At 44.4% G+C, this 23,814-nt stretch overlaps 1 protein-coding gene and 1 pseudogene across 1 annotated transcript in view; one reads left to right on the top strand and one right to left on the bottom strand.

Moving 5' to 3' along the window:
* The window catches only part of LOC126421040 (neuroligin-1-like), a 746,590-nt gene that overhangs the window by 699,092 nt on the left and 23,684 nt on the right, over positions 1-23,814 (top strand). The window contains exons 9-11 of the mRNA XM_050087234.1: positions 2,814-2,881; positions 2,954-3,041; positions 15,573-15,820. Coding sequence (XP_049943191.1) covers positions 2,814-2,881; positions 2,954-3,041; positions 15,573-15,820 — 404 coding nt within the window. The remainder of the gene's footprint in view (positions 1-2,813; positions 2,882-2,953; positions 3,042-15,572; positions 15,821-23,814) is intronic.
* LOC126425883 (5S ribosomal RNA) lies at positions 3,406-3,523 on the bottom strand (annotated as a pseudogene).

The raw sequence follows: 23,814 nt of genomic DNA, 5'->3' as shown, positions 1-23,814 counted from the left end.
CTTTCATTTCACCCCCGTCCGCCTTCAATTTACATAATGCATATCACAGCTGTGGATAGCTCGTGGTGTCTGTTCTTCCGGACATGTTCGAAAGAACAGATACCACACATTCATAGCATATACATCTACATCAAATAAAATTGTCAGACTTTGCATGGGGTTGATATTTTGCCTACATGTTGCTGTAATATTTTTCTGATTAACACTTTCCCATCAATCTAAGATTACTACTCTCTACTACGTCTATCATACTTCCTTGGAGCACATATTAAACGTCTGGAAAGCACCCATTATTGTGGGTGACGGGGTAACGTACAGCTTTCTTGAGGCCAAGAAGATTGCAGTCTACTCGTAGACATGGCTAGATATCCTGCTCTTCTTCTTAGAAGACCTCGGTGTTGTAGTGAACCGAAAGCTTTACGAGATTCTAGAAGTACTGACCCCGAGATATACGCTCACTGACTTATAAAAATCAAACGTCCAGAAGGAGGAGAGGAAGAGAAATGAAATTTTTCGCACTGAAAGATTATATGGCTTTATTTTTGTGATCCCAAAACGGATGAACAGCGAAATTGTTAGTACGGAAAACTACTTACCTTTGTCAGCTGGATTGTACATCCTCTTAGATGCGTAGACTGGTTCCCTAGGGAGAGGTACAGCTCTTGTATCGTTTAGTGTTGTTATTGTCTCAGAGCTGTTGTAACTGACCTTCTGCATCCTGAATATTGTCACTAGATTAGAGTTAGCGTATAAGCTAGTCCCATACGCATTCTATTGATGGAAGATCTGTGGATCTTGCTGTGAAAGGAAGAACGTTAATATCATTCGTGGGGTTATGATTATCATGTAGATAAGAAAAATCCCGTCTTTTGCAACTGCGTGTTTTATTTGTTTCCAACCAATCATGCTGCTCCGTTAATCTCAGGCAACATCAGCGTTTTCGTTTTTGTGACCTTCTCATCCATATGGTCTTCTGTAGAAACTAGACATACACAGTACAGGTTTGTAATTCACAGGTCACATTTCACTACACGTAAGCTATCCTATTGCACGCTTCACATAATCTTGCTCACTTGCTGTAGAGCCGGCGGAGGAATCATGGAAGCTGTAGACGGTAAGAGTGGAGTGGGTTTGGAATGTAGATGAAGACGTAGGTGTAGAGGCGTAAGCAAAATGACGGCCCCTTCAAACTCACTCAAGTTCTGATAACATTGCCACAATCTTTCATTTTTTAAGTCCGTGGTGGATCCAAAGTGCTACCTTGTATTGAGGCTGGAGTTCTGGCGTGAGGTAAGTTTACGATTCAATATTGGCGTTATTTAGACATTAACACGGGCCTGAGCTCATGGTCCGTAGGCCATACTTCAGTGGTGATTTCTTCGATTAGTGTTTAATTTCACTAAGGGGCGCCTCCACAATTCTGCGAGACACTTTTACCCGGTGCCATTGTTCTGGGGCGATTGAGTCTGTGAATTTCAGGTGTCTGGTGGTAAACCGTAGCACGTCGATTTTGTCCTGTAGGGTTTTGGTTTTAATCCTGATTTGGTCGCAGATCGGTAACCAGTGGAGTTCTTGGTGTAAGTCGTTGATTTGGGCGCATCTAGGGGCACCAAGGACGAGTCTTAAACACCTGTTCTGGATCATCTGTAGTGGCTTGAGATACGTGGGTCTTGTGACGACACGCATTAAGGAGCCATAGAGTAATGCGGGTAGAACCGTTGCCTTATATAGTCTAAGCTTTGACTGTACGTTCATCTGCACGCTGGCCAGTAGCGGGTACAGCTGGTGCAGGAGATATAATAAGTGCACCCTTAGACTGGATGTGAAGTTTGAAAAGTATTTTGCTGTCCGAAGTTACCTCTAGATATTTAACTTGATTGTTGCAGGTGATCAGTCAGTTGCCGAGTCTGTCACGCAGCTTGGGACGTCGGCGAGTGAACATCACCGCTGTGATTTTCCAGCGTTGAGTCTAATGTGGTTCGCTGCTGCCCATTCTTCCATTAAAATGAGTTGACGTTGTAATCGCGCTCTGCCAGCGGTAGTCCGTCTGCTGCTCGTTAGTAGGGTGGTGTCGTCCGCAAACTGGGCAAGGACGACTTGGGTACCACAGGTAAATCTTTTACACATAGCATAAAGAGAGTGAGCTACAGTGCCGGTCCCTGTGGGACCCCGGAGTAGTCTGTAGCTTGACCGTTGCTCATCGTCTTGACCATGATCCGACGGTTTTGTTAGAAGGTGCTAATCAGTGTAAGGAAGAAGTCTGGAATGGTCTGGAGATGTTCAAGTTTGAGAGGTAGCTAATCTCGCGATGCCCTATCGTATGCCTTTTCAATGCCTTAAAAAATTGTTGCAGTGTAGTAGATTGTAGGCGATGTATTCTATTACAAGCAGGAGTCGGGAGTTATGCAGACAGCGAATGGTGGAAGGCGAGACCGGATGATGTGATTAGCGATGAAAGGTCGTAATTGTCGCAGATTAAAACGTTTCAGAATTTTTGACAGTGTTGATAAAAGGCTGATCGATCTAGCCAACCATCCGACGCACTGCACGTTCGTTATATGTAAAGTGACAGACTTGATAACGTGGTCACACACAGTAGCACAGTTCTAGCCACGTCAGATGATTCCAGCTCTAACCGCTTACCTACGGAGTGACAGTGACTGCATCTACATTCAGTCCGAGCTCTTCACTTTGTCGGCGAGTGTGGCTAAGCGCGTCACTTTCCAAAAAAACTGGGTGCATTTCCGCATCGTATCTCCCCGAATATATATCGTCTTCAGACGGAGGGCTAGTTCGGGCTCATCTGTGGGCAGGCTCGGTGCGGCCGCAGACGCTGCAGAGGCCGGCGCCGCCGCCCCCGCCGCCCACGGAGCCTCCGCCGCCGCCGCCCCCGCCGCCCGCCGCCAGCGCCCCCGGCGGCGGCACGCCGCATCCACCCGCCTCCACGACCGAGTGCCCGCCCAACGCCACCACGACGGGGGCTGCGCCGGGCAGCGACGGCAGGACGCCGCCCGACCCCGGGTCGTCGTTGCTCAACCAAGGTAAAGCGACCGCCCCTCTGCTTCAGCCCGCCTGCGTCTGCTGGTGTTTCAGGAAGATTCATCACATTTTACAAGACTACGTCTTCGACACGAATTAAGACTAACTTAAGCAAAGGACTGCAACGGATTTTTTTTCCGATAGAACCATCTTATTATAAAAAAAACACTCCGCCTTCAGGCCACGAGTGACCTACCAGGACCATTCGACAGCCGTGTCATCCTCAGTGGAGGATGCGGATAGGAGGGGCGTGAGGTCGGCACACCGCTCTCCCGGTCGTTATGAAGGTTTTCCTGACCGGAGCCGCTACTATTCGGTCGAGTAGCTCCTCAATTGGCATCACGAGGCTAGGTGCACCCCGAAAAATGGCAACAGCGCATGGCGGCCTGGATGGTCACCCATCCAAGCGACGACCACGCCCGACAGCGCTTAACTTCGGTGATCTCACGGGAACCGGTGTATCCACTGCGGCAAGGCCGTTGCCCCATCTTATTATAAAATGGTATATTTTTTCATACAGCCTTTGGGTATATTTTACTCGCACAACTACGATTAGGATCAAAGTTTCCACTTACCTTTCACAAATGCTCTCCCCCGCAGGGACAACTATCACCCAGTCGTCTCCACTGTAGTGAGCACCTCTGGAATTACTACAGGCTCATCTGTCAGGACGCGGCGTCGATCTTTGATGAGTCTGACAAAATCTTCACCCCTCATACCAAAAAAGAAAAAAAAGGGAAAAACATACCACGAGATCAAGGAATGTTGGAGTCTATTGGTGCAAAGCAAGATCTATACGTCCCTTGCATTCCTCAGAGATGCTCCTCCACGTAAACATCAGTGTTGTGGTGATGCGTCCCGTTGAAAAATCAAATTGGTCTCTTCATGTGTAGCTCCACATCCTAGACGTACAAGTTCTATTCGGAAAGTAAGGAACGATCGGAAGCGAAATGGCAACCACAGTGAAAATCCGATGAAGCTTTGCACAAATGTATTCGGCAGTGTATCTAGTGTGCCCGTAGATACGGATACGACTCTCTCCTCAGTTCTGAGCACACAATAAGCACGTGAAGATGCCTAGAAAATAGTGTCTCCCGTGAAGTATGGTTGCCTGTCGTGAAATGTCGTCTGATTTCACGGTACCTCGCGTAACGTAACTGTCACGAATTTCCTTCTCCATGCCAATTCTCGGCCACACACTCCAAAGGCTATGAGGTCTCTCCCGCAGCGTTTTCAATGGGAAGGGTTTGGTTACCCACCAAACCGCCCGGACTTAGCTCGCTCTGATTTTCATCTCTCCTCCAATGAACTGCTAGCTATGGAGACAATATTTTGGCACAGGCAATGACCTGCAGTTCAGCGTAGAAAATTGTCAGAAAGAAAGGAGGTTGCCTTCTTTGATAAGGGTATTGAAGAGTTGGTACAACGCCACGACGGACGTCTAAGTCGGAGCAGCGCCTGTGCAGAGAAGTAGCTGGAAGGTTAGCTCATTGTTGCAAATGAAACAGTTTTGACTTTCGCTGTGGTTTCCATTTCGCGACCGATCGTTCCTTACTGTCCGAGTACCCTTCGTAACTTCTGAATGCTAAAACCATTGTAAATGTCCACCATAGGTTGCCGGATTTTTCTTTCTTTATACAGATGAATTTTATTATGTAATGTACCGGGTGGTAATAATTAAAATGCAGCTACCTACAGAGCTCCAATGTGGGCTGTAATTATCGTATAACAGCGAAACTTGGTAGATATGCTAATGCGTTAATGTGGAACCGATTTAGGCTGTAAAAATTAGTTCTAATTTTAACCACCAGATGCAAATCTGGCGCGGTAAATGCAAGAAAGATGTACTGGGATAACTCTTTATTTAATGTTATAGGAATGGGACGTCGGCAGAAAAGGTTAAACAAGCGAGAAAAATGTGATACTGATTTTATTATTAAACATTTTGCATGAAAACTGTGGTTTCCACATAGATGCGCTCTTCCAAAGCAGGAATCATATGCTGCACAAGGAGGTGTCGATAACGTGCAGACGTTACGTTACACCTGACAGGCCCCCAGCGCGTATTCTCTTCAAAGAACGCTGCGAGAATAAAGGTGCTGGTGATCCACACCAAGCAGTCACATATGGCGAGTGCAATGGTTCTTCGTGCTCAACACGCGGTTTAACAGTACCCCAAATCCGGCAGTCCTGTGTATTCACTGCACCCTGCAGAGTAGTAAAATGTTCCTCGTCACTCCGTAGAATATACCCGGCCGCATGTCATCAGCTTCGATCCATGCCAGATACGGAAGATCAAATTACGAACGTTACTGCGTATTATGAGGTTTCATTTGGTGCACCGTCTGTATCTTGTACTGCTACCAATATAATACAGACCTCAAAACTTTCCGTGCCGCTGACCATGGGACGGATAGTTTTCGTGACACTGCCCGAGCACTAGCACATCACGGAGCAGGTGGTGCGTGGTCAGATACGGCAACAACAACCTCATGAATAATTTACACTCGGATGGTACGCTTTCCTCTTGCAGGTGCCACACCAAGCTCGCTCGCGTTTTCGGATTTCATTACCGTCTTCTTTAAACCATTTAATGACTCCGGGTCTCTCTTCATACCTTTTCAGTTGGCGATACTCTGTCAGTGCAGCACTGTAATTGCTACCGTCCACATAAAACAACTTCACTAACACCGCACGATCTCTCTTCTCGATAGCCATAGTCTTAAAAACTATAGACGGAGCCAGATCTTCACTTGGCGTAAAACATTGGAACTATTTTTTTTTCGTTGTAAAATGATTCTGTATTAGCGCGTTAGCATATCTACCAAGTTTCGCTGCCATACGGTGATTACACCACACATTGGACCACAGTGAGTAGCTGCAGTTTAATTATACACTCTAATACATTACCATCCACTTTCGGCCGATGGCCATTTTCAATTGGTTTCATATAAACACATCAAAAAAAGTTTTTCATCGCCCCGGTTCCCAGAACTCCTGAAGACAGTCGTTGGATATTGTTTCACAGACACAGTTCCTTTTACTGTTCAGAGACGCCACTAAACCCGCCCAAAGATGTAAACAACCATGCATGAGCAGCGCCTATTAGAGGGAGGGGGTCCGACAGCCGATCATTTCCATCATTACACAAGGTGGTACACGGCTCGTGTTGTTGTAGTTCAACCATACCTATGCGATCAATACCGCGGTTCGATCGAGTCCCCGTTGTTATTTTGTGCCAGGAAGGGCTCTCAACAAGGGAAGTGTCGAGGTGTCTCAGTGTGAAACAAAGCGATGTTGTTCGCACTTGGAGATACTGAGCGACAGGAACTGTCGATGACATGCCTCGCTCAGGATGCCCAAGGACTACTACTGCAGTGGATGACCGCTACCTACGGATTATGGCTTGAGGAACCCTGGCAGCAACGCCACCATGTTGAATAAATGCTTTTCGTGCAGCCACAGGACGTCGTGTTACGAATCAATCTGTGAGCAATAGGCTGCATGATGCGCAACTTCACTCCCAACGTCCATGGCGAGGTCCATCTTTGCAACCAAGACACCATGCAGCGCGGTACAGACGGGCCCAACAACATGCCGAATGGACCGCTCAGGATTCGCATCACGTTCTCTTCACCGATGAGTGATGCATATGCTTTTAACCAGACAAACGTCGGAGACGTGTTTGGAGGCAACCCGGTCAGCCTGAACGCCTTAGACACACTGTCCAGCGAATGCAGCAAGGTGGAGGTTCCCTGCTGTTTTGTGGTGGCATTATGTGGGGCCGACATACGCCACTGATGGTCATGGAAGGCCCCGTAACGGCTGTTCGATACATGAATGCCATCCTCCGACCGATAGTGCAACTACATCGGCAGCATACTGGCGAGGCATTCGTCTTCGTGGATGGCAATTCGCGCCCCCATCGTTCACATCTTGTGAATTACTTCCTCCAGGATAACGACATCGTTCGACTAGAGTGGCCAGCATGTTCTCCAGACATGAGCCCTTCGAACATGCCTGGGATAGACTGTAAAGAGCTGTTTATGGACGATGTGACCCACCATCACTTTGAGGGATCTACGCTGAATCACCGTAGTCGAGTGGGACAATCTGGACCAACAGTGCCTTGATGAACTTATGGGTAGTATGCCACGACGAATACAGGTATGCATCAATGCAAGAAGACGTGCTGCTGGGTATTAGAGGTACCGGTGTGTACAGCAATCTGGACCACCACCTCTGAAGGTCTCGCTGTGTGGTGGTACAGCATGCAATGTGTGGTTTTCAAGAGCTATAAAAAGGGTGTACATGATGTTTATGTTGATCCCTGTTCCAATTTTCTCTACAGGTTCTGGAACTCTCGGAATCGAGGTGATGTAAAACTTTTTTTGATATGTATACAAACATTTCAGCGACAGAACGGCATTTTAAAATGACTACAGGCCGCAAGTGGCCAGTAACTCTAACACATGATGCAGTAAAGATCATCTGCATTAAAAATATTTCTAATAGGCTACGGCGGGTATCTAAAATGATTTTAGCATTTATTAAAAATGAAATTTTCGGCATGTTGTGCCAAGTGTATTATGATCGAGCAAGCGAGCTAGTTGTGCTAGACACATCCTACTGGCAACTACATGAACCGATCTCTTACAACTGGCACCAGAATAAATGTTTGGTTTCAATGCTTAAATTAAAATTCATTGAGTGTGTTTATCTGTTTTCAGGTAGGAGATATAGTCTTGATAAATCTGATGACTCTTTTTGAAATCTCCTGTAAAATTAACTTGTAACTTCTTGTCTCTTTTACAGACATTGCATAATGCTGCATTTCCGATTTCGTGCAGTAAAAGTCGTAATTTCGAGTGGTCTTTTTTATTTAATTTTTTTTATTTTTAAGTAGGTGTTCATACTTTTTTTACTATCTCCAAAGGTAACTCGAGATTATGCAAGTCGCACAGAATAAACGACGGTACTCCTCGCAAACGACAGTAATAGAAAGCAACAAATACCAAAAGCACGTCCGTGTGCAACCACGTTGAAATAATCTGATTGGTTAATCCCATTAACTGTCATAAGATCCCAGACAAACAAAATAAGAGAATTTTTTTCACAGAGGTAGGTCTTGAGTAGAAACAGTCGCTACTCTATATCAACTGAAACCCTATTTGAAGAACAATATGGTTTTTGTTTGCGCAATCTTCGTGCAATACTTCGTCCAAAACAAGTCATTCAAATATAAAAGCACTATAATCCTGAACCATAGCTGTATATCTAGCCAGAGTAACCTCTCCCAAACTGTGGAATATATTTATCTTATATATTGATTTAACCTGATCTGATTAGGACTAGCAGGCCCTCTCTTACATCGGACCAGGGTTTCACACATACAGTACCTATTTTTAAATCATACTTACCTAAGAAATAACAATTTTAATATGACAAATATTATTAAAATGATAGGTATCTGAAGTGACAACTGAATAAATAATACTATGAACTGGGAAAGTTAATACTGGAAGCACATGTACTACTGTAGCTATTGCTACTAATAGTGATAATAATAGTAATGACAACAACAATAATGACAGTAGCAGATATAAGAAGAATTTGTATGTGTGAAAAAAAATAGATATTTTCTGAGATAGCGAGTTCTTTGGAAAGGAAGAAAATTTAAGGAGACCGCATCGTCATGGTTGAAAGAGGGATCTACAGCGGTAAAGAATGCGTACAGTGACAATGGAAAGTATTGTTACTTTAGTAGATACGTCGTTAACTGTTTTCTGAAGATGGAGATGTTATTCAGTTCTCCAGTTAGTCCAGAGTCGGGTTACTGCTACTGAGAAGGACTTCGAGAAAGTGGGTGAACGATAGATTGGGACAAAAAGGATTTTGCTCTGATGGGAACGGAGGGACAGTTTTCGCTGATAATATAGTGTAGAAGACAGAGAGCATTGAAATATCTGCGCTTGACTGCACGCAGCCAGAATAGTTGTGAATATGATAGTGAAATATGTCAAATAATGGAACGTCACAGGTGTAACGAACACAGGCATTCATAACCAATTCCAGGTATCATGAGCGTTTCTGAGAAGGGCCTTGCAATAAAACATCGCTGTAATCAATATTGGAAGTATAACTGTTTGTACAAGTTTCTTTTTCAGATCAAGAGCGGAGCGCCTTTTATATTTTTGTACGACATGGAGAGATGCTGAGCCCTTCTTGTACATTGCGGTTACCAGTTCAGACCAATTTAGATTTTCATCTATTATTACTCATAGACTCTTCTATGAAAGAGAAAAGTTGACATTTGTCCTGATTGTAGGGATTCCCCATATTTCAGGGTAATAAACCTAGAATGACCAAACAGTTCCGCTTGTGTCTTGTGTGGGTTGAACTGTTAACCAAATATCCTGCCCCCTTTTTCGTTGGGCAAACAGGTCGGTATTGAGATTCACGATGGCTGTCTTCAGGTTTATTGGTTTAGCGCTAGATACAATTTGAGGTCACTAGCGTACATGTGGTATTTGCAGTAAGAGCAAACTGAAGACACAGTATTTACGTACAATGAGAAGAACAAAGAACATAATAACGAACTCTGAGGGGACGTCTAATACAACATGCTTCCATTGCGACTTCATGGTGCCGGATATGCACTGCTGGCGAGACGTCAGGTATGGCGAGAAATTAGAAGAGAAAGGCATCCCAAGGTGGATGATGGATGTTATTAAAAGTCTGTAAAAGAACACAGTTGGTTTAATACCTGTTGCTGAAGTGACGGAATTTAAATAAGGTGTTAGACAAGGACGTTGGGTATCCTCCATTCTGTTTAATTTGTACGTAGATGATAACGTATGGAGTAGCCAGCGTCCTAAAGATATGGGTCTACGTCGACGTATGTTAGTCAGTACCCATCTTTTTGCATACTGTCAGTACGGACATATAGCCTGGAAATTAGTACAAAAATCCATCTGCTCATAAAATATAATTGCGAAGTACTGAAAACTAAAATCAAAATAATAGCATTCTAATGCAATGATATACTGGTACTGAAAGAAAATCATGATCACGAAAGACGAAGCACAAGAATGGACAGAGAACGGTATGGGAAATTCAATCAGCTGTGTCCTTTTCAAAGGAACTATTCCGGAATTTGCCTTTAGCATTATTTAAAAAAAATCGGGAATCTATATCCGCATAGCCGGTTGGGAAATAGAACATCATTCTCTGCGAATGTGAACCTGCTAACCATTGCACCCATCTCGCCCGATCTCTTATAATAACGATTAGGAATATGTTTAGATAATATTCGCTACAATAATTAGCAAAATTTAAATATCGTGGATGCAATGTCACACACGATTACTGTGTAAATGCTGAAAACAAACCAAAAACTTTTTCAGGAATGTACGGGACGGTTGGAACACCTGTGAGTTAGATTCTGTGGAAACCCAAACAAATTATTAATATACATACCGTTTTGTATAACAGCGAAGTTTGGTTAAGGAAATTCGCGGACAAAACTAAAATCCAGCGGCTAAACGGAGTTTCTCGCTGTTTCATAAACAACACAAGCAAAAACAACCCTGTATGATGTAACTGATAGCCGACGTTGTCTATCGCGAAACATTCTTTTAAGTCACCAGTCTTTGAACTGATTTCATGCCTATAATATTTTTTCCAGTCTTATGCTAATCTTTTAATCTTTACGTTTTTACTACAATGAACAGTTTCTGTAATCTGTTTTGCTTATTTTTCCCTTCACTGCACTTTCAGCGCAAAGTTAACCATTCTGTGTGCTGCAACACCTGTCCCGCTAAATTGTCTCTTCTCCTGGTAATGATCTTCCATAGACTCTTTTCCTTCTTTGTTCTTTGTAGTGCTTCTTAGTTTTTTACTTTACCTGTCCATTTAATTTTTAACGTTCTATGACAGCACCACACCTTTAATGCTTCCAGTATATTTTTTTTATCTAGAGTTCCGAGGGTCCCCGTTGTGAGACTCCTCTTCGTCGCTCACTTGGCTGATAATAACTTCTGTGTTTGCCAGTGTGAACTGTTTCACCATTATTAGTGTTATTTTTGGTCGGTTGGGTGGATGTCATTAAGCACAATAGACTGAGATGAAATCGGTAATATTATTTTTGCGCACGGCGATACCTCGACTTTCGCAAGAGTTTCTCGGAAAAAAAGAGGAAAAGGGGGGGGGCGGAGGAGGTGTCCTAGCAAAGAAACTACGCAGTAGCTTTCTCTCCAGCTTGTATCGTGATGGATAATACTAATCCCGATGTGCTGTTTGAGGCTTTCCCGACGTAATAAATGCTTAAAAGGTTTTCGGCCAGTGCGTCGGATCGTATTGTCTAAATTGGACATTTCCACAAGTCAGTTGCTCGACATCTTCAGGTCTCACTGTGACTAGCTGTTGTGGCTGTCCAATTTATACAAGCAACACTAATCTTCTATAATTCCCCCTGTGTTGAGTATCTGATTCATTGCAGAGGGATTTTGAAATCCCATAGGAGGCAATGGAAATGCTGCAGCAACGTCAGGGTCCGGAATGTCAGCGGGATGGGTGGTTCTATTACGTATTAATAGGCGAAGAGATCCATTACTGTCTGATCATACTTTTGGCGGTATATCATTGGGAGGAACCGTCAGGAGCAACCTAAAGAGGAATGAACTTATAAAACTAGCTATATTCAAAGGCAGATACCAGAACGAACATTACCGAGATGCTCAAAAAAATCTAGTAGGGGCCACTATAAGGTTGGTGTCGTGTATCACAGACAAGTTTACTTTTGAAATTCAAAAATCTTACTTTCCAAGAAAAGTCGGGCAACATACGCGGTCCCCCCAAAAAGTTCCGAAACAGATTTTATTCCTGGTACACAAAAAACGTCAGCGCAGTTGTTATGATCGCAGCCTAAATTAGCAACTGTCAAGAATAGATGTGTGTTCGACCTGTCATTTGTGAGCAGGCAGTGATAAGTAGTGGACGTGCAGCCCAGTATGTCAGCGTTTTTGCGGGACAAATCACAATGAAGCTATACCTCCAAATCAATATTCATGGCATTCTCCAGAATTATATGCATGCCTGATATCTGTTCTTTCGACAGGGAGTACGGATAGGAGGCGCTAGGTGCGAGTGGAAGTCGATCGGGGAGCGTACCGAAACAGTCTGCGCAAGTGTGATACCTGCTGTGTCCGAGAGGCTCATTGCTTAACGCAACTGCTTGGTAAGCAGGAAATCGCAGGTTCGAGTCCGAGTCCGGCACACATTTTCACGTGTCACCGCTGATTCCAGATGCAGCTGATAGCATTAGTGCCTTTCCTTCCCTCTCTTCCGCCTCCAGTTCACATAATCATTCTCCAGAAAGTTTTGAAGAAGAAACAACAATAATGCCTGGACGCCTGCCGCGAACTGACTGAATGCAAAACGCAGGCAACTGATCTTCTGGAAAAAATAATCGCGGGTGTCGAGTGTTGGCGTTATCAGTACGAACCCACAGTTCTGGCATTTGCCTTTCGACCAAGGAGTACCCCCTTCACCAGAACAGGGAGACTGAACCTATCTTATTTGTTGCTAGGAGACGCTATCTCTGGGGAAAAATGTGAGCCACACACCGTAAGGTGGATATAGAGTGTACACTGAGATCACAAAGGTCTACCGATAGCGACATGCGCTTGTAAAGGCGGAGGTAGTATCGCGTACCCAAGGTGTAAAAGGACAGCACGATGGTGGAGCTGTCATTTGTACTCAAGTGATGCGTGTGAAGAGTTTTTCGACGTGATTATGGCCGCACGACTTGAATTAACAGGATCTGAACACGGAATGGTAGTTGGAGCTAGACGCCTGGAACATTCCATTTCGTAAATTATCAGAGCATTTAATATTCTGCGATCTTCAGTGTCAAGAGTGTGCCGGGAATACCGCATTTCAGACATACGTCTCAGCACAGACAACGCAGTGGCCGACGGCTTTCAGTTAACGACCGAGAGCAGCGGCGTTTGGGTAAATTTGTCACTGGTAACAGACAAGCAACACTGCGTGAAATAACTGCAGAAATCAGTGTGGGACGTGCAACGAATGAATCTGTTAGGACAGGGAGGCGAAATTTGGCGTTAATGGGCTATGGCAGAAGACGAACGACGCGAGTGCCTTTGCTAACAGCACAACTTCGCCCACGTCGCCTGTCCTGGGCTCGTGACCACATCGATTGGACCCTAGGCGACTGGAAAACCGCGGCCGGGACAGATGAATCCCGTTTTTAGTTGGTAAGAGCTGGTAGGATTCGAAAGTGGCGCAGGCGCCTCGAAACCGTGGACCAAATTTGTCAACAAGGCACAGTGTAACTTGCTGGCATTTCCATAATGGTGTGGGCTGTTTTTAAATGGAATTGACTAGGGTCCTCTGGATGTTCGATTGCTTGGAGACCATTTGAAGTAATTCATGGACGTCATGTTCCCGAACAACAATGGAATTTTATGGATGGCAATGGGCCATGTCACCGGGCCACAACTGTTTGCCACTGGTTTGAAGAACGTCCTGGACAACGCGAGCGAATTGTTTGGCCACTCAGATAGCCCGACGTGAATCCCGTTAAACAGTTATGGGACATAATCGAGGGGCCACTTCGTTCACAAGATCCTACACTGACGACACTTTCGCAATTGTGGTGTAACTAACCTGTTTCTACGCGTTATTGCGTTAAGATTAGGGTCGCCACCGACTCTAACCATACAACTAATCAAAGGTTTGGCCGAGTCAGAAAATAAATTAATTTGATCATAGACCAAAAACTCATAAAAATGCATACGTTGTGACGTCACCCATAGGGGATACGATGCAATTAATAGTATTGACCGTGCACTGTTCACGAGAATCAAACATTTAAAATAAAATAGAAAATGCATCAACACTGTGCGTAAGATCAGCTCCCAGCAACACACCTGAAAATAAGGCTTAATCTAAAGCATTTGTTTTAAAATAAAAGGGGAAACTAATCACTGGACCTGCGCTTAAGGAAACGTGTTGAATCGTTGGATGTGCTAAAGGGAAAGCTATGAGGTGAGTGGCGTAGGTGCAAAAACGTAACCTCGGAATACAAGAGAAAATTGTGGATAAAATCATTTATTCCTAAGATATGGATGTGAGGCATGTACATCCCTGATAACATAAATTTCTAAAACATTAAAGAAAAGCATCGATACATTCACCGTTATAATCTACACTTAAAATCATTGGCGTGAATCATTTATGCAACTGCTGTTGCCTGATAACTGATATCAATAACTCGTGAAACGGTACACGTTTCAAAGTACACACGCGTGCCCACGTGGTTTGTGGAGACGCAATTGCCAGGTATCGTGGCCAAGTTGCAACAATATCACACCACACAATCATGAACAGTTAACATTCTTTAAAACAAACGTGAGATCAGACAGTTAGTTATGATGGTAGCCCAACAAACTCTATTGTTCAACCACGTGGCTAGCTCCCCATGGGTGAAAGATACGTAAAGCAAGGAAAATTTACGAAAAGGCAAAGCTATTAATATTTAGAAGAATAAAAGCTTATATAGGCACAGCTGAAGGCAAACAGACATTCATACAGAAGCGAGTGCTCACTTCTTATCGACACCTTTGTGAGGCGCTCTTCTGGCGGATCCAGATCTGCTGTAGAAATTTACTAAAAGAAAAATCTGCCAAAGTTTTGCATTGCTTTCTGCGACAAGGCAAAGCAATCTTTCAGACTTGAAAAGTGAGACCAAGAGCTAACAGCTCTCCTCTCGCCAAGTAACAACGCGCCACGCAGTCACTCTAACTCACCCTTCTTCGACTGGAGCACAGCTGTGGACGCTTCCCGTACCGGCGGCAGACTGCCTCCCTTTTTCTTCTCCAGCCTCTTCCACGCACACCGTGGCCCGAAAAACCCAAAGATGCCATTTCCGCCACCAACCTAACGCAGGTAGATTTCTCACAAGTAGCGCAAATCCCTTTGCCTACTTGACCACTACGAGAGTTGGCTATTCTGTACAACTGCTGCTGAATCTGTACGACTATCGCAGACTTTCTGCAGCAGACTACGCCACCGTCTAGCAACGTGACACACAATCACACCCGTTTAATCACACCAGTATGAGAGTTATGAAAAAAGAGAAACAAGGAAAAGAAAGAGAAATGCTAGTGAAAGTGGGCTACTGGACTAATGAATGGTGGCTACAGGACCCTTTCAGACAGTATGGCTCAATATTTCGGCAGGGAATTTCCAATGATGTTTGAGTCGATGCCACATCGAGTTGCTGCATTACGCCAGGCAATAGGAGGTCCGACACAATATTAGGAGTCGGTGTAAGTGATGTTTTGTTTTCATTTTAATTTGATTTTCAGTGCCAAAATGGTCTGTGGATTAATATTCAATAAACTTCTTCTGCTAGTAGCATTCCCTCCATCCGTCGCACAGTGTCTGATCTCCATGCAGCAGTCGGCCCGTGCAGTGAGAGCAGAGTGGAAGTTGGAACTTGTCAACAGGCGGCGGCGGTGGAGGGGGCCTGCTGCGGCGGCTGGCCTCCTCGCACTACCAGAGCTACACGGCTGCGCTGTCGGTGACGATCGCGGTGGGCTGCTGCCTGCTGCTGCTCAACGTGCTCATCTTCGCCGGCATCTACAGGCAGCGCGGGGCCGGGCGGCGCGCGCACCGCGACAAGGAGGAGGAGAAGAAGATGGCCGCCGTGGCCGCCTCCAGCGCCGCCGCCGGCGACGCCGCCGAGGCCACCAAGGTTACGCTCGCTCTGCCGCCACTAGAACTATCCGCCGCTCTTCTACCGTTACCTCTACGTCAAAGAACAGCCCAAGGGAAGACAGGAAGCTGAATACCAGTTCTCCCATCCCATCCCACCCCACCCCACCCCACCCCACCCCACCCCACCTCACCATCTTCCCATCTCCTGTAACATCCAATGAGAGGCCCTATTTCTTTTATTACGTGTTACCAGCAGAAAAATGCTCCGATAGGAAGGAAAAAGGGCTAATATTCTACTAAACAAAATATCCACGGGTGTACTGCCGGTCTACAGTGTCCAACGGGCACAATATTTCGGCGATCATACATGTCGCCATCATCAGGTGAACTGACGAACTGAGCTCCTGTGAGCGTGCCGGTACAGAGATCCGTACGCTATGGCTGCTCAGGGGGAACTGGCTTCGGTCGCGGTGGCGGCCGATTTAAATACCCTCCTCTCGCGGCGCACTCCCTCCGCCGTCCGCGCCCCGCGCCACGGTCACGGTCACGCGGTGGAACAGATTGCGACGGCGTCTGAGATGACGTCGGTGTGATGGTTCTATCCGCCGTGGTCGTCACAACTATACGTTTGCTCGATTTACTCTTGATGGATTGTCTCCGTACACGTTCATTTTTAAAAACCGTGGGTTTTGCCGAACAAGGGAGGGTGGGGGGGGGTGGAGGGGCAGGGATTTAGAGGAATTCTTTTCCGTTTTATTCAAGCATGTGTCAATGTCGCACCCCTTCATGATCACATCACATGAGGGCGCGAATGCAAGAGCAAAAAATGCAGTCGCATTGCAGTCCAAAGGGGTGTGGTCACGTTTATTGAGGATGCAGCCCCACAATATCCTTAGAGAAGGGCTGAACCGTCCGAGGATGTCGACATTGTCAAAGGCGGCCAAGAACATCTTCCTGTTCCGGATCGCACTGTGAACTGTCGTTTACGGCTGCGAAATGTGTGGGATTCAACGCCCCAGGGAAAACTGTGGCCCCTTGGGTCTTTTTGTGCCGCTTCTTAATGGTGTTGTGCCTCGAACGATTTCCTCAGCCACTCATAAGAAAACTGCGTGATTTCAACTTTGGTCGTCGCGGTTCTGAACTCCGTCGCAGGAACGTCAAAAGAAGGAATGGGACGTACAAGGGGGATGTGATGACCTTCCCATATTGCGGCACGCCCACGATGGCGTTGGGCAGAATTGCTGTGAAATCAGGTGCCAATGTGACACCATTAACCCACCCTGAACGTCACATGAGCTTCTGAGATGTAGTTTTCCTTTTTTTTCGCATGTGACGACACCTTGCTGTTACAAACACTGTCGGGTTCAATAGTGACATCGCAGGACGCCACGCTCTTGCACCGTTGCAGAGGAGGGTCTTATGCTGAAGGTTGTATGCAGCTTTGAGACAAATTTCTAAATTATGCGTCGTAGAAGGAAGCAATTAGAGGGTTTCGAAAAAGTTATCCTTTAATTCTGTTGCGCAGTGTCGTTTACTTACGTGAAATTGAAATAAAGCAAACTGATTGCACAACTCAGGCCGAATGTTGCGTGGACAAAAATTTAAAATTTTGCATGTGCTTCAGTACAACAACGTCGAGTTCCCAGTACCTTCTGATGACAACAGTGACACTTTAAAGCATATTTCTCCGTGCTACGTCGCATCATGAACTACATTTTCGCCTCGACTGGAGTTAAAGTGTGTATATTATGAACCTCTGTATCTCGGAAACGGCTTAAGATATCAAGAAAATTTTCAAGGTTATTCGAGATTGGGATCGGGATATTAGGAGTATATCGAAACAAATTACACCCATTTGCTATGCATAGTGGTCTTGGAATCTGTGGCTCGGTTTTGATATCCCTTTTGGTACCTAGAAACCTTGTTTTTGGGGTGTTTCTCGACAAAGGATAAAGATTTTTAAAAACTAGACGATGGCACTTCGAGACAAATGCCTGTAGGTAGAGAATATGAGGTTACAATTTGAGAAGTTTGCTCCGGTTATTTATTACTTGGTTTTCGCCTCACACCTGAATTTACAGGCGAATTTTACGTGTAGATCTTAGGAACTTTGAAGCTCCGAATCTCGGAAACGGATAAAAACAGCAACAAAATTTTCAGGGTTACTCGATATCAGAACCGTAGAAATATACCGCACAAATGTAATCAGTCATCTTGGAATCCTTGGCTCTGTTTTGGGACGCAAAATTGCAAAGAAAAACATTTTTGAAGAGCCGGCCATGAACGGTGTCTCCAAACCCCTTAGAGCGCACAGTAGATCACAGTAAACGCAAAAAAGAACCAACCGGTTTGCTCCATTTGATTAATCAGGAGAAAATGTGTAATATTCGTACTTTGACATTGTACAGTAGGGCAGTGACGCTAAGGCGATCCTTCTGTTGCGAATTAAAATGGTCCTAGCCCAAGGGCTATCCAAAACACTTGACACTAGCTTTCTAACTTCAGCAGAACCTGAGGTATGAGCCTCAGAAGAACATCGTTTTTATGCACAGCATTTTGGAACACATTAAGCAGCGCCTGCTGTCACATGTGTACCGACATAGAGTGCATTGTAACAGTAAAGGGTGACACGATCGAATGTATGTAATAATAGATGCAAAAAAGTTCCAGTAAAATCGGTTCTTAAAAGAGCCATTTATGCAAGCTTCTTCGAACTGAAGTGACTTATTAAGCATTAATGTGAATAAATTATGTAAAATGTCTTAATATAATAACAATATGTTGTTATTCAATTATGAATGTTAGCCATCTGTGGGGGACACGGCAAGTTATATTTAGAGGGGGCTGGGCACAGAAAAGGCTGTGACAGACACCTTCCACCCCCCATCCCAAACTGAAATGCAGATATGCACCTGCAGTTGTGAGATAAATGCAAATTTGTGGTTACTAGCTCTCACTGAGTTCAGTTCAGGTAGTGATGGTGCATGGTGTTATTTTAGTGATTATAGTGTTGAATCAAATTTAGAAAGAGTTTGGCAGTAAGAGCTCATTTCCCAGTATGATGCTACACCCTCCCTGGTCTGGATGCACACACTGATTAGGTTGAGAAATGTGTCATAAAGCCCTTGTATCCTCTCCTAAGACAAACTGGCCCATCAGTGTTGTAACTGGTCCACATATATACGTTCTAAAATATCCAACGTTTTTCGGTATACAGGAGAAAAATTAACTGCAAACGGAAGTCCATATCCGAAACTGTCATCCACCAAGGCACCAGAGTGTTGAATTCCTAGGAGACAAGGCCTCTCTATGCAGCATCTAGCTCCTCCTCCTCCACTGTCGATAGTGGCATTCAGTTGTGATCACTAAACAACAAACAACGCTGCAAAGTATTCCCTCTATTGTCCGTCAGTGTACAGGGTCATGTTTCCAGCCACGGAGATGGCCTAGTGGCAGGTGCCTGCACCTACAACTTCGAAGATCTGTAGCATCGCTGGATGACATTTCCGGGTCCGTGTTCCTACCCTCAATTTGTTCCTCAAGACACCCTCTACAGCGCCTAGAAATCTAAGATATGGTTCAAATGGCTCTGAGCACTATGGAACTTAACATCTGAGGTCATCAATCCCCCAGACTTAGAACTACTTAAACCTAACTAACACACATCCATGCCCGAGGCAGGATTCGAACCTGCGACTGTAGCAGTCACGCAGTTCCAGACTGAAGCACCTAAAACTGCTCGGCCACACCGGCTGGCTCAAAATGATCAATGGACCATAGGAAGCCTCCCAAATGTCGAAAACCCAACAGTCTGTGTTGGAGATTTTAACTCTCGCCACATATGATGGGGCTACACGAAGTGTAATGAGGTTGGAGAAAGGCTGACCATGTGGAAAGATCGTCACGATCTACTTCTCCTTCATGATCAGAAAGAGAAAGTAGCTTTCCATTCCACTCATGATCTACATTTCCTTTATCATCCAAAAGAGAAGGCAGCTTTCCACTCCAAAGTGTGTAATTCTAAATCGAGTCTGACGTATGCTTTACCACTTGTGGAGAAATAGTACTGCCCTTCAAGATCAAGGAGGGCACTGGAAGATTCTCAAAAAAGGTCAACACTGACCTGTGATAATTGAAGTTATCATAACTCTTCCGATTATATACAGCCCACCACTCGCTCGCTGGAACCTAAAGAACACAGACTGGAGAAGATATCAAGGACACATATAGGAAAAACCCAATAGGATCCACCCCATGACCAGCAAACTACAAAAGATTTCCTGTGTTAGTTAAGACTGTAGCAACAAAAATCGTCCCTCATGGAGGAAGTTAAGAGTACATCACATGCTGATGAGAAGAGTGTGAGAAACTATTGGATGACTCTAAAAGGACTGCATACAATGCGGTTTCTGACTGCATTATCGAGCTCTTAGATCAAGTACAAAAAAACCTATGGCAGGAGACAGTATCCTTTCTTAATTTTGTACATTCCAGCCATAAGGGATGGAATTTACTACAAAAACTGGGAGGAGCAAACAACATGAAAACTGGAACTGTCATTGTCTCACCACACTCAGGAAAACACCAGAAATAAAAATTACTAATTCAAAAAAAAAAAAAAGGAAAAGAGAATAAAACTGAAGATACATTTTGGAAATTGCTCTGAAAGAACATAAATTGCATGTGCAGTTGATATTAATGAAACAGATTATGCTCTGAAACAGGTGAAAAACCAGAGCCCCAGGTGTGTATGGTGAACACCCAGAATTTTTAAAAGATTTGGGACCAAAAACCAAACTCTAATTGGTCAGATTCTTCATTAAGATATCTGACTCTACAAAACTTCCAAAGATATGGAAGAAGACAAAGGTGATTGCAATAGTTAAATGAGGAAAATATCAGATGATCTGAAGAACTTTAGATCTATCTCTTTACCGTGTGCTACCTACAGACTGTCTGAAAGGGTATTGCCATTTATCAAAAAGGTCTTGCTGGTGGAAAAAGCCGGTTTCAGGAAAACCAGGAACTGGTGAGCAACAAAATTGATGCTGACCATGTGCATAGAGAAAAGCTTCCAAGACACAATGAATACAGTAGTGGTGCTGCAGTGTCTGACAGTCTGGATCCAAGGGCTTTTAGGTAAACCCATAAGAGCTACCAAATGCAAGCAAACACTGAAGATCATGAAATCTATGCTACTGGAGAGAACTTACAGATTTCACCTGAGAGACAAGATAAGCAGTGTCCAAGCACTGCACAATGCTCTACCTCAAGGTTCTCTCCCCCTCTCCCCTTGTATTTCAACTTACAGACATTGGATTTACCACACAAGGTCATATAAATTTGCCTTTGCTAATGTATTAGCAATTACCACACAGTCAAAGTCATTTGAACAGCTAGAAGTTCCTCTGAATAGTGATCTACATATCACAGACTCTTCAAGAGTATTATACCAGTATACATGAAACCAAGCCATTTCACATCAGTAAGTATCACTATGCATTTCAACAACGTAAAATTCGCAGAAAGTTGATCCTTTAACCCAATGGAGAGCCAATTAAAGGCGACAACACCCCCAAATACTTATAAGTTAAACTTGACTATACACTTTCCTACAACTACAGCGTAGAAGAACTGAAGCAAAACCAAATTTTGGGAACTCTATACTAGACAAACTAGCATGCAACTCATGCAGAAGGGACCCAAACAGTTTGTAAACATCAGCATTGGCACTGGTGTATAGTACTGCAGAATACTGTGCCCCAGTATGGGCAGTGAGCACACACACAAAGAAAGTTGTTTTGGAGCTCAATGAATCAATGAGGATCATAAGTGTCTCATTGAAACTGACCCCCACAACCTGGCTACCAGTGCTAGCCAGTGTCCAACTATCAAACATCAGATGCAAAGCTGTAATAAAAAGGGAGTGGAAGAAGATACTAGACCAATGTGATCACTCAGTTCATCATCATTTACACACAAAGAATTGACTGGATTTGAGGTTGCCTCTCCAGAAAACCACCCAAGAATCAGAAGTTTTTGAGGAAGAAAGGACTGGCAGGAACTCTGGTGAAGAAACACCTGGCAAAATGGATCTCTCATTGCTGACATGACCAAATAAGTTACTGGTTTTGACTTTCCAAGAAGATACTGGACAAGATTAAACAGATTAAGAACTGGAGCAGATTGGTGTAAAAGCTTAACAACAAAGTGAGACCTTGCAAATGATGCTTTTGTGAGTGTGGTGACCTTCAAACTATGGATCACAGTTTAAATTGTGTAATTTGTGGTTTCAAAGGAGACAGAATTAAGGACATCCACAACATTCCCAGAGAAGGCGTCCACTGGCCAAGTAATCTCCAGTGCAATTTGACCTTACCTTACTTAATTAATATATTAATAGACTTCTATTTCTATGCTATTCTCTTTGATTTGTGAGCAGAATAATCCTTGATATCATAGAAACTGGCTCTGAGTCAGAATTGATGTCTGGGATGGTCCCATACATATTCTATTGAGAACTTGTTTTATTGAGGACAGATCTGGGGATCTTGCTGGCCATGGGAGTACCTCATCATCATACGGACAGCCCATAGAGTCACATGCCTTATATGGGCAAGCAGTGCCCTGTTAAAAAATGGTATCATGATGCCTTATAGATAGCACATAAGGACACAGTGTGTTCATGATGTACTGTTGTGCTATCACAGTTCCCTCAATCACAACCAGCCATGAAATGAAGTTGTACCAAATGGCTCTCCACACCATGACCCAAGAGTAACACTGCAGTGCCTCTCCAAATCATTGGAAGAATGGGACCTCTCCCCAAGTTGCTGCAGTACTCATTGACACTGGTCATCTGGGATAGTGCAGAACTCAACATATCACTCAACACAGTGCAACACAATTCATCAGCAGTCCATGATTGCCAGTCATGGCACCACCCCAAATGCAGTCATTGGTGTCGTGCTGTTAGTGGCAGTCTGCAAAAGGGATGGTAATCATGTTGTAGAGTTGCTGCTAATATCTGTCCATTGGTGCAGGATGACACAGAATGTTGCAGGGAATCTATTATTTTTCCAGGTGTGGTAGATGCAGATTTGAAGGGGCTACAATGTTTGGTGCATAATACTCTGATCCTCCCTTGTGGTGGTCAGACATGAGTGACTGGAAGTTCAATGATGAATGTGCCTGACCTCATACTCCAATGCAGTCCAACGTTGGGTCACTGTCATATTCAAATGCCCCACAAATCTGGATATTGCACAGTTCAACCAGCCAGGCGAATGGAGATCCACAATGAGGCCCCTTCCAAATCTGTCAGATGCTGATAACATTGTTTCACAGGGATATGTGACATCTCCAGGTCCTTTACAGTAATCAGTCAACATCTTATGCAATTTGTGGCCCTTATACACCCTACAAGGCTAGTAATAACAATGATCTATGGTAACTGTTCTACCTGTCACAGATAACTGCAGCTCTAATCATTGTGTCCTTGTGTGCAAAGCTACTTTGACATCTGACCCTGTATTCTGGATGCTTCCCTCCCCCCCCCCCTCCCCCCCCTCCCCCTCCCCCCCTTACTCACAGGCAGTACGTTTGAAATGTAAACTTTTCCATCAAGTCCCCATTGGATTGAGTTCAGATTTCACCCATAGCCCATGGATGAGCATGATGGGATAACAGGAATTTTTTTTGTTCATATACAAGATCTTAAGTGCCAGTATGGATAGATTGAGAAGGGCCCCTACCTTGACCTTCAAAATCGCATGATCTTAATCCTTTGCATTTTTCTGTGGGGGCTCATCAAGAAAGTGAAGTGAGTAGCACTGCTCCTGGTATGGTTGAAAGCCTGGATTAGCAAAGTGTATACTCTTGTCGAAGTTTACCATATGATCAAGGGTTTTCTGAGTGAACGCATGCCCCACAGCAGACATGAGTGCTTCAGAATGTGAGGACATCACTTGAAGCACCTTATGTGTGTAAATTGTAACAAGGAACATGCTGAGGCAGAATTGTACTTCTTTT

This window comes from Schistocerca serialis, chromosome 1, assembly GCF_023864345.2.
Source record: "Schistocerca serialis cubense isolate TAMUIC-IGC-003099 chromosome 1, iqSchSeri2.2, whole genome shotgun sequence".
NCBI lineage: Eukaryota > Metazoa > Arthropoda > Insecta > Orthoptera > Acrididae > Schistocerca > Schistocerca serialis.
Note: the sequence above shows the minus strand (reverse complement) of the source record. Positions and strands in the feature narration are given on the sequence as shown.